This window comes from Lampetra planeri, chromosome 56 (assembly GCF_965212315.1).
Source record: "Lampetra planeri chromosome 56, kcLamPlan1.2.h2, whole genome shotgun sequence".
In the NCBI taxonomy this organism is placed as follows: domain Eukaryota; kingdom Metazoa; phylum Chordata; class Hyperoartia; order Petromyzontiformes; family Petromyzontidae; genus Lampetra; species Lampetra planeri.
This window is the reverse complement of record NC_136162.1, coordinates 4485392-4500596: the sequence shown is the minus strand read 5'-3', so window position 1 is coordinate 4500596 and position 15205 is coordinate 4485392. Positions and strand designations below refer to the sequence as shown.

The 15205-nt window shown below is 47.0% G+C and overlaps 1 protein-coding gene across 1 annotated transcript; it reads left to right on the top strand.

Moving 5' to 3' along the window:
* Positions 1–402: 402 nt before the first annotated feature.
* On the top strand, positions 403–13290 carry GTF2F2 (general transcription factor IIF subunit 2). The gene is made up of 5 exons (XM_078618025.1): positions 403–492; positions 3170–3251; positions 4302–4401; positions 6691–6834; positions 11600–13290. Exons 2-5 carry the CDS (start codon positions 3238–3240, stop codon positions 11717–11719), a joined length of 378 nt encoding a protein of 125 aa, XP_078474151.1. The 5' UTR covers positions 403–492; positions 3170–3237; the 3' UTR covers positions 11720–13290.
* The last annotated feature ends 1915 nt before the right edge of the window (positions 13291–15205 follow it).

Here is a 15205-nt window from a genome sequence, read left to right as displayed (position 1 = left end):
GGTGGAACCGTCACAGCACGATTACTGTACCAAGTGAAGAGAGCTCTGGGAGACACAACCTTGTATATATCTTCCTGAGCTGAGCGTTACGGTGATACAGTACGCGGAATGATACAGTCACGCGGGGGCGTGCCCTCGGTTATTTGTCGCGCCATCTCTGCGCGTGCGTAGCAGTACATCGCATCGCGCCAAATTTCGTCGTTGCATCAGTTACGGGGAAATGGTTTTCGCGCAACGCATTTTTCGAGCGACGCGGCGAGGCGCTTGTCAGGAATGCATCCACCGTGTGATACGAGGAGTGAATGCACACTCGTGTATTCTACCCAACAGATGGCCACACACAGAGTGAATTTGAGAATTCACTTTTTTTGTTCCATTCACTTAATAGTGCTACTCTCAACAAAAGCTTCCTCTCTGAACAATGAAATGTTGTGCTTGTGCAACACCCCACAGGAAAGCAGACGGATGCCACCTCGGGGAATGTCGTATATGGTAAGTACATGTGTGTATTATTTAGAGGCCTTTTGAAGCAATTAAATTTACTCGTTACAAACTGGTTTTATTTTTAACAAAACTTTTATAATTTACGACTCGTATTATGTTGCATTGACCGTTTTTAAACGTTTGAAAATGTACAGTTCCGCAATTTTCTTTTTACACATGTTATCGTTAGTTCTAACTGGCTTAATAGTCCAATTTGACCCACCTCTGGATGTTTAGTTGGGCTGTCAGAGAGAGACCCAGGAACCACTTGACTCCTCAATCAGCGTCTAAGTACCACACAGCATCTCGTATGCCAGGGCATGTGGGCGTCACGGGCTAAGCGGTGAACAAGTTTTTTTTGTGAAGAGCTGCAATGTGGGTAAATTTACAGCTTGAGATGGATTTGCAATTGTAAAGTTGTCTTAATAATATCCCTGCCGAGATTAACTAAACTAAAAACTGTGGGTGGGCAGGTGTTGTCAATATCCCCCACACCCCCTCTCTAGTTTCCTCCGCATGCTTGGGAAGATTATCTTTCGGCACAGCCAATGCCGAATCATTATAAGCTTGCCTCTCCAAACACACTCAAACACCCTCAAATAGAAGGCGACCCAACAACTTGCATTAGCTGGGTCTCACGCGCTGTTAAATGTACCGTGTGTAGCTGCGAAGCTAAGTACCCTAGTGCACACTTGCATTTCTGCGACTTATATTCCAACGATGGTGGCGGCTGGATTAATCACGAGTAATATAGGCCGCAGCTGGTCAGTCAGTGGTGAAGAATTACAGGCAGGGCGGGAGGGAAAAATATAAATTAAATATTGACTTAAAGCTTTCGTGGCTGCAGGAATTCATATTCTTTGGGTCTTTCGGTAAAGTCACGTGGAAAGAAAATAAATTAAATAATAGAATACGACGTTTCGATTGCAACACAAGCAGTCGTCGTCAGGTCGAACTAAATTTGAGAGAGAGACAAAACACAGACACGGAGACACAGGGAGAGAGACACACAACAGAGACACACAGAGACCCAATGCTTCTGTGTCGTGCCCTTAAATAGAGAGAGAGGGGGGGGGCAGAGAGAGAGGTGGGTCTGCTGGAGCAGAGAAATTAGCATGTCAATGAGAGAGCTGTCTGGAAATCCACCTCGTGGTGGCAGGGGGAGGGAAAGACCCAGCAAGTCTGGTAAATTTTAGAGAGAGTTTTGTGGAAATCCACCCCGTGGCGGCAGGGGGAGAGAAAGATCGAATGGACCTATGAGAGCTTGGTACATTTTAGAGAGAGAAATGCAATGCAACGCAGAGAGTCGGCTAACATACAGTTAACACATAGCCTGGTTGATTAAAAACCAGGTTGACAAAAATCTAGGACGTTTCGATCGCAACACAAGCGGTCGTCATCAGGAAAAGGGGATGACTGCTTGTGTTGCGATGGAAACGTCGTATATTTTTTGTTATTTTCTTTGAACCTATCTACGTGACTTTACCGCAAGACCCAAAGAATATATAAATTAAACTTTATTTTTTATTTTTACCAGGTTGAGGGCCCACTGAGCTATTCAGCTTTTTTCAGAAGCGACCTGGCCACAAATGATAGCTCAACAAAAGCGGCTTATCGTGTGGAAATGTATAGCAGCCAAATACTCTAAATGCGTGTTGATTCTAAATGTGGAGGGATAAAACCGGAGGACCCGGAGAAAAATCCACGTGACAGCGGGGAGAACACGCAACCTCCAAACATACAGCAGGTGTCAGGGCCAGGATCGAACTCACGACCTCCTGTATACCGGGTGAGATAGTTAACATCTCGCTACCATGGTGCCCCTAAAAGATGGCTAGGACCCCGTGGCATGGTCATCTGGACAGCGTTGGCAAAGTGAGCATTTGCCCGGTGAATTTGCGCCATTCCATTGGGATCTAACAGTGGTTGCATTGTATGTAACGTGGGCTCTGTCCATAGCAATGTGGAATTTGCACCAATGGCTCTGTATTTTCGAAATGAATGCCCTTCATCGCTCCGATAACAACATTGTCACTCGGGAGTTGCATTTCAGTAAGGACTTTGTGTCTTTTTGTAACGTGGGTTTTAGTTTTGATTACTATAATTGTTGCCTGCTTACAATTTAAACGACTCGCTTTTTTCAATTTTTCAACAGCTCTGTTGAATTTTAACGTTTCAAAAAAATTGCAAGTGCTTCCTATGACCGCCATCAGGACAATGTTATTAAGCATCTCCGAAGAGACAATGGTGAAGCCCCATGTAGCGACTGAGGGTGCAGAAGGTTATTCTCGATATCAGTTCTGTGACAGATTGCATTGTGATGTTGGGTTTTGTGCCCGGCAATTATGTCCTGCTTCCGTGAGATGTCCCCTGTACCACGGAGGAGACACGGGGGCGACACGGGGGCGTGATGAGTGGGGTTCATGTCATGGCACAGCATGGAAGACAACACGGCAATGATTATGCGAATTGCATTGAGTTTTTCGGTAGTAATAGGATAATTACGCAACACGACGGAGATGAAATTGGTTATATAATAATAATTCATAACACCGCAGGGAATTGTGGAACTTAGACCGGAAAGTGCACAGATGCTGGGAGAGATGCATGCCTGGAATTACGTTGAGTAACAGAATGGGGAACAAGTGGATTGGAGCGCTTAAGTTGTTTGTTTGTCTAATTTTAGATAAACTTTTCTTGGAGGGGGTCGTGGTCCAGCGTGCCGACTGCAGGCCCGTTGTTGGAGAATCCTACATGAAGATGAAAAGGTTTGAGAATTATATATTTTTTAAACTTTCTGTCAATTTCAACCGCAATTTTAAACTGGGAAAAAACCTCGTTTGGTATAATTTCACGTCAAGGCAGAGGTGAAACCTTCACTTGAGGTTCTTCATCGGTGTTAAATATCCACACACACGCACGTTACACTGATACCACGGGACCGTGAGAGGTGGTGACGACTTTGGGGAGGCGTTCATCCAGCATTGGCTTGATCTTGGCTGAAGATGACGATGATGATCTGTACGTGTGTCCATTTGAAAAGCGAGTTTACGTGCTAATGTTTGTAAATGTTTATAAATGTGAGTGAGTAGCAGATAAACCTTTAAATTACATTGTGTCCAGGGTTCTTTGCCTTTCGGAATTATAGAACGCCTACAATTGGCGTTTTGTGTGCGCGCCTGCCTGCTGCGTTGTAGAAAATGCAACGTGTTTGCCCATAACACTGTCCTAAAAGTATAAATTATATAACAGGCGGCATTTCAGGAAATGGCTCTTCGTCATCATGCAGAAAGCGGCAAGAGTGTCTCTATGCCTCTATGCGGTGGCGGGATGTTAACTACCTCGCCTGGTATACAGGAGGTCGTGGGTTCGATCCCGACCCTGAAGCCTGCTGTGTATTTAGAGTTTGCCGTATCTCTCGCTCTCATCATCATCATCACGGTGGCTATGAGATGTTGACTACCTCGCCTGGTATACAGGAGGGCGTGGGTTCGATCCCGACCATGAAGCCTGCTGCTGTATATTCGGAGTTTGCGTGTTTCCCCAATGGTCACGCGGATTTTTCTCTCGGGTCCTCTGGATTTACCGCCACATTTGGAATGAACATGCGTTTAGAGTATTTGGCTGCGATACGTTTCCACATCATAAGCCACTTCGTTGGGCATTCACTTGCAGCCAGAAAGCTGTGTAACTCAGTGGGCTTTGCCTGCTAATATAAAAAAATGAGTTTGTTTATAGTTTGGAGTGTTTTCATGGTTTCTGCTTTTGCGCACCGATTAGCCAGCGCAGCATCACCAAATAATGTTGTCATCTTGCAGGATGCAGATTGAAGAGTCCTCCAAGCCGATGCGGTTGTCCCAGCAGCTCGAGAAAGCGGTCACGACAAATTACAAGCCCGTGGCAAACCACCAGTACAACGTGAGTTTCCTGTTGAATGTTCAAATTTTTGCACATGTGTAGTGGGTTAATAACTGGAGGAGAGTTTCTTTGAGGCAACACGGTTTATACTGGTAGGAACCTCTGGTTACACCAGCCCACAGGGGATTATTGTGTGCGTCCGTCCGTCCGCCGTGCAAGGAGGGGCTGGGTGGGAAGGGAGAGGCTGGGTGGGGAGGGAGGGGCTGGGTGGGGAGGGGAGGATGGGGAGGGGCTGGGTGGGGAGGGTGGGGAGGAGCTGGGTAGAGAGGGTGGGGCTGGGTGGGGTGTAGGTTGGGTGGGGAGGGGCTGGGTGGGGAGGGTGGGGAGGGGCTGGGTGGGGAGGGTGGGGAGAGGCTGGGTGGAGAGGGTAGGGAGGTTGGGGCTGGGTGGGGAGGGGCTGCTCACCCCGTGGTGCATTTATAAAACTCAACGTTTAACCTACTCACGCCGGCTTGTGCCCGCCCTCACAGTCGGGCATATTTGCGGAATACACCACGCCGCCGTTGACCCTGGCCATTGACCGAGCAACCCAACGTTCCTACCAGCTCCCTCCGCAGGAATGTGTTTAACAGTAACTGCTGACACAAAAGGGTAACGGGCCCCTTACACCCGATACGCTAAGGAGGTAGCCTCTCCGGACAATTAGGCCTCTCGCTGACTAATGCACGCACACAATTCACATGAGCACAAAATATAATTACGATGTCTGAGATAAATAAAAGAGCAATTGCAATGGTACTCTTCCGCCTCAAATCGTTGCACCTGATGAGTTAAATGATGACGTCACCCTGCTGCTGCTGCTCTATTTAAGACCGGGAGCAAGAGCAGAGCCTCACCATTCTGGCGAATTGCCCGATGATGCTGGATGCAATTACCAGCGAAACGTCGTGCTACTCAAAAATTTTAAATGTTGTGGTTTCACACTTCAACACACCGGTGGGTTAAAGCAGTGAACTATTTGTCTTTTGTCAACGTGACACTTTTTTGCTGATTGGCCGTGTCGGGTGGTGGAGAGTTACGACACATTTATAAGTAACACGATCTAACCCAAAAACGTTGATTATGACTCCTAAATATAACACAGTGGGGTAAATGCCTTGACGTTTTGCGTTGGTGTCTCTTGGGTAATGGCGAAGCCGTTCTCGTTCACTCGTTGTTTATCATCGTTAGCAGCTGGCCATCCTGTGGACGCCTGCGTGCGTGCAAAACCACTGTCGATGTGCCCCACGTGTTGGGCTGCTTCCCCACCCCCCCACCCCGTTTCAGGTTATTACAAAACACAACGGTTGTTTTGTAATGCCGGCTCACTAAAAAAAAATATCCCCGGGGTTCCGTTTGCATAACAAGACATCACAACACTGACGCCGAGGCCCTAACCAGAGCTGCCTCTTTAGTCCCTTGTGGGTGTTTTGTGCGACTTTGGGGACTCACTTGCCCCCCTCGGCTCTTGCTGCCTCAGTTCGTCGCTGCCCGCCCCACGTGTTTTTGCCTATTCTTGGCGTCATCTGGTCCAACACCAGTGGAGACTAGGCTCTAAGAAAAGCTGTCTCGGGTGTGGACCAATCAACGTCAAGGACAGTGCATATCATTATCATCATCAGAGTTGTTTATTTTTGTTTGCATTTTGACTGCTCGTGTTGTGGTTATTGCAAACATGATGCCTTGTATAAAGGTGTCAGTTTTGTACCAGTTGAAAGGGTAAAAACCTATTACTATATTCTTGGTTCTTTCGGTAAACTGACAAATCGCTGTCTGTGGTGCTGACGTTAGAAAAACCGCCACTTTTTTCAAATTTTCTTGCTGTGGATTTCACACCTGATGATGATTGCTTGTGTTGCAGTCAACGTCGTGAGAATTTTTATAGTTGAATATTTTTATTATTTTATTATTTCCCTTCTACGTGACTTTACCGAAAGAACCAAGAATATGAATCCCTGCAGTCACGAAAGCTTTAAATAAAAATGTAGTTAAATTTCGATTTAAAGCTTTCGTGACTGCAGGGATTCATCTTCTTGGTACTTTCGGTAAAGTCACGTAGAAGGGAAATAAGAAAATAATAATAAAAAATTTGTATGTTTTCTTTTTATTATTTTATTATTTCCCTTCTACGTGACTTTACCGAAAGAACCAAGAAGATCAACATTTAGTGTTTGTTCCTGTTTCAGCAATCGTTTTTTTACACCCACCCCCTCCTCCTCCTCCGAGCCGTTTCCCCGCTCCTCCCTGGCCCAATGCGACGCTGCCGCTCTGAACCATTTTTTTTTCTCTGCCGGTTTTCCTTATCTGCAGATCGCGTTCGACCGCAGGAAGAAAGAGGAGGGAAAGCGCGCGCGTGCCGACAAGCAGCAGGTCCTGGACATGCTCTTCTCCGCCTTCGAGAAGCACCAGTACTACAACATTAGAGACCTGGTGGACATCACCAAGCAGCCTGTTGTGAGTGGTTTCTTTTCTTCTCAATGTCGAGATGGAGTCGCGGGCATAGCCACCTCGATGGCCTGGTAAGACGATGTGTCATTTATATTACTTGTCAGCAGGAGGCAGTGCACTGCTGTGAACCGTGGACACCCCCTGGCTGTACACGTATGTACAGTGGAACCTCGGTATAGGTCGTTAATTCGTTCCAGAAGGTAGGACCTATACCGAAAATGACGTAGACACCAAACTAATTTTTCCCATAAGCAATAAAGGGAAAGGAAATAATCCGTTCCAGAGGAAGAGAAATGATATTTTACATGGCATATTATACATTAATGGGGTTGTATAAAATAATTGAGACACTACTTATTACTAAAATGCATACAGAAGCCACGTGACCGCGCTGCTGCCAGCTGCGCTGGTCACGTGGTGCGCGCCTCAACCCCGGGGCTCCACCCTCCATGGGGGCAGCCCCCCACGCCCCCCGCCCCTCTCGCTTTGTCTCAGTCGTGAATGGGTCTACGCGGGTACTGTACGCGGTGACTCATCCCGACCCATACAAGTTCTAGCAAGCGCGTCGTATCCCAAGCAAGACGACGTCGTATCCCAAGACATTTTTCTCCCGAATAAACACGACGTATACCAAATTCGACGTATTCCAAAGCGGACGTATTCCAAAGCGGTCGTATACCGAGGTTCCACTGTACGTTGAACCTCTTTCGCACAGTACGTAGCCCACTGTGCAAATCCGAGGTGGGGGGGAAAAGGACGGCAAACTGAACACGAAAAAGCAGTTGCCGAAGAAATGAGGCTTCAGTCGAGAATGGGCCACCGGGCCTCCCGTCGCCTACGCTGTGTCTACGGGCAGTGATAACGGCGGCGTGACGTGCCGAGCTCCCACGTCTTTCACAAGCCAGAGTGTGGTGAAGTATGGATCACGTCTGTACGTACGTTGAACTGTTTTCGCACCGTACGTAGCCAACCGTGCTAATCAGAGGTGCGGGGGAAGGACAATAAACGAAACAACAAAAAGCAGTGGCGGGGGGGGGGGGGTGAGGCTGTCATACAGCGACGGATCAACAAAGGAGATCATCATGTACACATGGCTCCTTATGCAGCCCAAAAAAATTGGGGCATCGCGATACCATGCAGCAGGGACCTTTGCTTCAAAATTCTCTTGGGGACCAGTGGGTGGTGAGGAGGAGGAGGGGGGGGGGGGTTGTGATTCGAAGGTTTCCACTCATTTCTCTGCCCTTTGGTTTCCAGATGAAAATGATTGGGGTTCTGTGTTTGCATTCAATTGTGAGTTGTTGTGGATTTCGTTGTTGACATTGCTCCAGAGAAGTGCCACGACTATATACAGCGAAAAGGGGGGACAATTGGCAGAGCCGAGAGATCGATTGAGAATGTTGGTGAAAAATGGGCTGAGTAAAATGCTAATTTTCTTGAATTTAATTTTGGTAGGGGAAGGGATGAAGGGACCGAAAATTGAGCCCGGGACTTAGAGACCGAATCGGTGACAGCTGATAGGAAGCAACCTTGAAAATTCTTTTAAAAGGTGTGCCCTGGAAAGGTGGGGAGGGGGGGGGAAATCCGGCATGAATGTGTGGAGGGTTGGTGGGGGGTGGTGAGATGAGCCAGAGTCGGGAAGTTGTTAATTGCTTTTTTTAGCTGTGGGAGAAAAACGGAGAGCCCAGAGGAATTCCATGCAGAACAGGCGAGGGGGAGAGAACCAGACAGACTCCACGCGCAGGAAGGGAAGGTTCCCCAGTGAGGAATCGAACCCAGGCTGTGAGACACTGGTGCCACCACTGCGCCACCCCCCACCCCCCAAGTTAAGAGAGCAGGTAGGTCTGGGTGTGGTGCATGTTTTGTAATGACGACTGCACGCGCGTACACACACGTGCCCTGCCCATCGCAACCTTCCCAGCGGTTTAATGAAATTGGTAATGATTTTGGGTCGCGATTTAATTTGCGAGTCTTTTATTATTTTTTTTCTAAATTTTCACACTTTTGTGCGGTCTCTCAGACTGTCATTTTTGCTTAGTTTTGCCCGCTCCCGTTAGCCTAAAGTGTAACGTCAGCTGTATACGTTACACGAACCGTAAATAATAATTGATTCTCACACACAACACACGATTAAATCCATGCATCGTTCGTGGAAGAATCAATTTTAAATGATGAATAGATGTACCATTGGATGCCTAGCGGGCACCCAGAGGTCTGTAATCAATCAAAAGACCAGTTGGTGGGATACTGTGAAAGCTTTATTAATGCAGTGGTCCTTAACGTTTACTGCAGCCTTGCACCCCTTGGGATCTCAATGGGAAGATAATGTAAAATGTGAATAAGTACATGTAGGTTTGATGCAACAAAGTACTTGTATTTTTTTACTTAAAGCTTTTGTGACTGCAGGGATTCATATTCTTGGTTCTTTCGATAAGTCACGTAGAAGGGAAATAATAAAATAATAAACAATAATAAACAATAAAATTCTCACGACGTTTCGACTGCAACACAAGCAATCATCATCAGGTGTGAAACATTTTCTTGCTGTGGATTTCACACCCGATGACGATTGCTTGTGTTGCAGTCGAAACGTCGTGAGAATTGTATTGTTTTATATTTTTATTATTTCCCTTCTACGTGACTTTACCGAAATAACCAAGAATATAAAGTAGTTGTACTTCCGCACCCGTGCTTAATTTGTCTTTTTGATGATTTGCCTTCTAAAAAAAAAATCTGGCCCTGTCTCGCCGCACCCCCCCCCCCGAAAGGGCATCTTTGCACCCTCAGAAAGCTTATCTCGCACTCCCAGGGAGTGCGTGCACCCCAGGTTAAGAAACACTGTTGTACCCTTCCCCACATGTTGGGCCAGTACAGTGCGATGGCCTTGCCAGCTTTAATACACCTGGGTAAGTTCTTGAACATTCATGGGAAGCCTCGCTGCCAAGTGCATAGTACAGAGGGACTCGACTAACCAGTTTTGAAAGTTTGGCCTGCAGATAAATTGAATGATTCGATGTTGTTTCATGTGCCCACTCGTGATTGACGACTGGTTGCTGCTCCAGCCTAATGAGGCGAGCAGTTGGGCAAGTTTGTTCTGTGCCTGCTCCTCTCGAGGTGGTGACGATACGGTGGCGTGGCCGGCAAGCTACTGGACATCTGTGTGTGTAAAAACAAAAAGAGCGTTACAGCTCATCGGATTCCTCCGGTGTAAATACATATTTTGATTCTGAAACTCAGCTTGTGGTTAGGAGGTGAGCAATTCCAGCCGTCTTGAGATTCGAGTAGGGAGCATAACGCGGGTTCAAATGTGTGTGTTGAACTTCTTAGCTCGTGTGCTCGGTCTTTCCAGCGCAGGATCGTGAGAGATGTCGGACCGATTGGGGGATGCCTTTATGCAGCAGTCTATTGATCTTTGCTGTTGCTGCTGCTGATGCTGCTGCTATTACCTGGCTGGCTGACGCTATTCACTGATGTCTGTTAAAGTACACAGTTGTAAATATGTTCTGTGTAAGGCCACGTTGAGGCTTTTAACCAAGATGCAAAGTGGGTACACCCGATAAAGTTCCTGTAACCGCAAAAAAAAATCCTTGCCACGATTCGTGAACGTGGCAATGTAAATTCACGAGCCGTGCGATGCGGGTGCCTGATTATCCATATTGAAATCCCACATGCAAAGGCAATGTAGCTGTTTGTCAAACCAACTATTGGATGAAGGCCTCCTCGGTTGTTTCTGACCGTGCTCGTCATTGCAGGTTGGGTATCAGAACTGCTTCAGATATCTGGCCGTGAAGTTAAACTCAGCTACAGTGGATCTGCGAGGCATTGCTCTAAGCACTACGCCGTTCAGTGAGGAGCCCCTTAAACACCGTCACGGTCGGCGTTCAACGTAATCTCGGGTTCTGAGCGTGTCTTTATTTGGAGGAGCACTTTGTAAGGCAACGTGAGTAGCAGCTGTGTATGCAATTGCACGTGGTCTTGCGCCCACTTTAAGCGATGCAAGTAAAACATGGTTTGTAAAAGTGTCAACCGTAAAAAAAAAAAAAATCCCGTGCGGACGGAACCAACAGCTGGAGTGGAAAACAAGCGATGTTTTGCGCTTCGAGTTGATTTTATTTTTAACCAGGTGAGAACTCAAGGGAGCATGAGATAGGCGTCTCATTTTGCAAGGTTGACCTGGGGCATTAGTCTGCCAGGAGGAGCCAATGATTGCTGCTACGTCTGCTCTTTGGTGATTTCCGTGTTAAGTTTGTTCGCCTGCCCCCGCAACCTCCGATTGGCGCGGTTGGCTACGTACAGTGCGAGAGAAGTACAACATACGCAGACTCGCACAGAGACAGACCCATACACTCATCAACTCGCACAGACACACATATCTTGATTTGAAGCTTTCGTGACTGCAGGAATCCATACTCTTTGGTTCTTTCGGTAAAGTCACGTGGGTAGAAAATCAAATAAATCACGACGTTTCGATCGCAACACGAAGGAATCGTCATCATGTGGGACAACCACAGCAGTTTTGTCTTGCTGTGGTTGTCCCACCTGATGACGATTGATTGGTGTTGCTGTGGAAACGTCGTGCTACCCACGTGACTTTACCAAAAGAATCAAAGAGTACGGAGACCCATAGTTTGTTGTCCTTTCCCCGCACCTCCAATTAGCGCGATTGGATACGTATGATGCCACAGACGTTCACCATACATACATCTCCCAAGAGGGCAATCTTTCGTAGTGACACGGAGATGCGTACATTTCCTGCTCTTCTGTTTTTTTGCAGACATACCTCAAGGATATTCTGCGCGAGATCGGGATCTACAACGTGAAGGGGACTCACAAGAACACGTGGGAGCTGAAGCCAGAGTACAGACATTACCAGAGCGACGAGAAGAGTGACTGACAACACGGCTCGGTGTGTGGGCCCGCATCGCGCGTGCGTGCGTGCGTGTACCATACGACTCATTTAAACGCTGTTTATAAATGGGTATCACCACCACCGGTTGCGTATGGTGACGTGGTGGGGTAAAGTGTGGGTACACCCACCGCTTCTAAAGGTGTTTGGCCAGCTTGCAAGAGTAGGGCCAAAAACATACCCCGCTCGAAGGGCTGTCTCGTGGAGGCAGGGCTTTTGAACCTCCTTTAAGTTAATGTGCCCGGGTGTTGGCAGCAGCCTCCTTATTGAGAATGATCGTTCGATGATGCGGTGGTGATGGCGAGGGTGGCGTTTGTCTCTTTGCAATGTTGCACTGCTGTCGATGCGGTACCAGCATTTGTTTTTAATGTGTTGAATAAACAAAAAAAATGTCTTATTCCTTCAATTAATTTCTCCACGTAGCGGCTGGCTGTGTGTGGCTCCCCACGTCATCCGGTGCTGTGGGCCTTTGCCGAACAGCTGAACGGGCACGCCTGAGATATGCGTTTTCATAACCCAAGCCCGCCAACTCATCTGGTCAAGTTTAGCCGGTTTTCGATGGTATCTGCAAGCAGGCACCAACCAAAAGCTTGGTTTTGCATTCAATTTGCGCAAGTGTAGAGTCTTGCAAATTATTTGACGACAAATTAAGCGATATCGCCCCACTCGTGTTCACAGCTTGAGTGCGTGCGCTCCTTAAGAGGTGGGAAGGTAATTGTCATTGGACACCATCTCTCAAAGGTTTTTTTTATTTTCCTGATAAAAATACTGTAATACATAAATCAACATTCCCCCAACTTTGACCTGGATGTGCATCGTCATTGAATATTGTCTGTGCGTGCAAGTAAAGTGAAGTTACAGTATTGTCAGATGTTTTGTTTGCTTTGTCATGAATAGAAATTCTATAAATATGTCTTCAAATGTCTAAAGTATGTCACGAAACCTGTTTAAATTTTTTTTTTCCACAATGCAGTCGTACTCGTACTGAAACTACTACGTTTATGAACGCGTAACGTGGGACAGTTTAGCGTAATTATTGTGCACGCAAGCTTTAAAGCATTACCGAAGGCCGCCGTTTGCTACTGCTCCGCACGGCTTTGATCTGCAAATAAAACGACGGTGCTCCATAAACCCCTTCAGAAGAGCAACTGGTCGCTGCGCACTTGTCCACAAGTGGGGAATCAAAGACGACAACCCACGGACCGCACAAATTGACCATATCGCGTATAACTGCATCATCCTACGCCCGCTCTCCGGCGGACTGAGCGGAGTTAGTTGCGCAACTCTCCCGAAGCTATCTCGTGGCTCACGAACTTGAACTTGTGCGTGCCATTTGCACACATTTGCCATACGCTGGAGAGAGAGAGGGAGAGCAATACCGAAATTAAAACGTCTTCTCAAAATAGTGCAGTGTCCTTTGAAACCACACTGTAGCTGTTAAAAGCTCGCTTGCTTGCTACAAACGGCGTCTTTGTTACCCAAGTTATTTTTTGCATGTTGTCATTTGAAACCAACGGATGAAAACGTTGCAGGATTTAATAAAGAGCCAATTAAAAAGAGCGGGCATGTTTTTATTTTATTTTACTCCGTTTGAAGCAGTAGTGCCTTTCATTTTAACACCTGAAGAATGTTCGTTGACGTTTTCAACATTGTCTTGTTTCTCACCACGTTTTGGAGAAACATCCTCAAGTATTTTTTGTGCCTGCGAGGCGTTAAATAGGTGCCACTTAAGTGCTTTGCCGTGGGTTTCGGATATTATTTGACCGTAAAAAAAAGGTGTCGTGGTTTATATGCGAAAGGCTTTTTTTTGGGGGGGGGGGGTATCTGTATCGCATGGCTATTATCCAAAGCAAATGTGGACAAGGTTACCAAGGACACTGTTAATGGCACTAACGTTCACTAACGACGTCTGCCAGACCCCATATCTCTTGGGGGGGTGGGGGGGGGAGTCAAAATCTCACCTTTCAGGTCTATTTTTAAAAAACCTCCCTCCATCTATCTTTATAACTCGCATTGTCACTGATAGTGGGTGACCATTCGCAGTGCCTGTCCAAATAAATGCGTCTTGCGCAAATCCGCCCACCATCTATCATTATGACTCATTGCCACTGATCCTGGGTGGCCATTCGCTACGCCTGCCATAAAAATTCCATCCTGCGCAAATCCTCCCACCATTCGTCCTCGTGTTCCTCTCTCGTCGTCACTGATACTGAGTGACCATTCCCAACGCCTGTACACCTTGCAACAAATTCCACACCCATCAAAACCATTCTCCCCCCCCCCTCTCTCTCCCTCTGATGACGTCTACAAGGCTAGTTGTGGCACGTTCCACTCCAAAGGTTCAGCTTGTGGTGCTTGTCTGTGGAGGGAGTTCGGGGTGGGGGGGGCATGGGGAGTAAAGGTTACACACACGCGGTGGAGTGTGTAGCAACAACAGCGGCACATGCACCGTGCGAAGTTGCTTGCGCCGGCCAGAGGCTTGTCGGCATTGGAGAGGCTGGCACCCCGGGGCCTTGCTGGCGCATGGAGAGGGCATTTGGTCGTCTGCCGCTAGAGCCGAGCGAGTGTGAATTTGGGTCCGTTCTGCGCACCTTGAAGTATCGATTTATTTACATGGCCAATCGGTGAATTATTTCAACGTTTGTCATGTACTCCACTGTTATTGGCCACAAACAATGGCACAGGTGGTACCGACAAGCGAAATATAAAATTTGGCCTCTTGAGCTAAAGTTCCCGGAGCAGCCCCATGTAAAGTTGCACCTGCACACGAAATATGTAGAACTTCTTTCGCACCGCACGTAGCCAACCGGTGCTAATCGGAGGTGCGGATGGTAGGACACGAAACGACACAAAAAGCAGTTCTATTCGAAATAAGTTCTTAATCTACATTTAAAAGTGCGCACCTACGGTGGTGTCTTAATACACTGGTCAACACACTTTTTCTGGCATAAGGTATTCCAACGGTTCTAATGTAATTTTGGGGTGCTGATTCCAAATCTGGCATCAGTTTTTGTCTATCACATCAGGTTTTTGAGATATCAAATATTGCATTTTCAATAAAAACTGCGGAAGAAAAATATTAAATAAATGTGGATATCTACATAAAATGGTATTATAAACACACTATCCTAAAAATACAGCACCATATTACTATAGCAGTCACTGACTCGCAACAACTTGCAATCACAAGTGACAGAGTTAATTTCGGGTAAAATCAATGAAAATGGGGTATGCCGATAGCATAAAAATGAGATGTGATAGAGCAAATCTGAGATCAGATTTGGAATCGGCACCCTGAAATTAGTCGAAAACAGCTGCAAAAGTCCAGGCCAAAAAAACATTTTTTTTTTGTTGACCAGTGTTAGCAACACTCGCTGGTCGCAGTGACGGGCACCTCTTACCTTAGCCTCCTGTCCTCCACATCACCTGGTGGGGAAGGCCCACAACACCGCCCACCCACTCACCCCCTCCCCA

Coding starts and splice junctions, on each gene's coding strand:
- GTF2F2 (XM_078618025.1), top strand. Junction 4,402..6,690: donor TGGCAAACCACCAGTACAAC/GTGAGTTTCCTG, acceptor CCTTATCTGCAG/ATCGCGTTCGACCGCAGGAA. Junction 6,835..11,599: donor ACATCACCAAGCAGCCTGTT/GTGAGTGGTTTC, acceptor GTTTTTTTGCAG/ACATACCTCAAGGATATTCT.